General features: G+C 41.7%; 1 protein-coding gene across 1 annotated transcript in view; it reads left to right on the forward strand.

Moving 5' to 3' along the window:
- Positions 1 to 393, forward strand: part of FAM32A (family with sequence similarity 32 member A) — a 1,465-nt gene continuing 1,072 nt past the window's right edge. Inside the window, exon 1 of the mRNA XM_085312609.1 lies at positions 1 to 27. Coding sequence (XP_085168735.1) covers positions 1 to 27 — 27 coding nt within the window. The remainder of the gene's footprint in view (positions 28 to 393) is intronic.

The raw sequence follows: 393 nt of genomic DNA on the forward strand, positions 1-393 counted from the left end.
ATGTATGGTTTTTACACTGAAATATATGTGAATATGATTTGTCTATAAAAACTGAAACGTGATGTTAAAGGTTACATGAAATATGGTACATAAAAACTGAAATCTAGTGTTAAAGATTACATGAAATACAGAGCTTAAGGGTCGAGAGAAGAACTGACTGCATTTCTAGGGTACACAGCAGCCTGTATCACTGTCCAGGGGGCAAGACGTAAAGCCTTCATTCTTGGTCATTAAACTGGCAGCTTTAGCAACTAACCAAGCCCTGACGTCTGCTCTGGAGGCTGCATCTGTGGTGCGGAGACCACAGAACGGCAAACCTACTCTCCTCCGGGAAGAAACGTCGTCCTCACTCATCGTCCCGCCTTAAAATAAGTACAAATTATTCATAATCGG

Source organism: Rhea americana, unplaced genomic scaffold, assembly GCF_003343005.1.
Source record: "Rhea americana isolate MKP2758 unplaced genomic scaffold, rheAme1 scaffold_369, whole genome shotgun sequence".
In the NCBI taxonomy this organism is placed as follows: Eukaryota; Metazoa; Chordata; class Aves; order Rheiformes; family Rheidae; genus Rhea; species Rhea americana.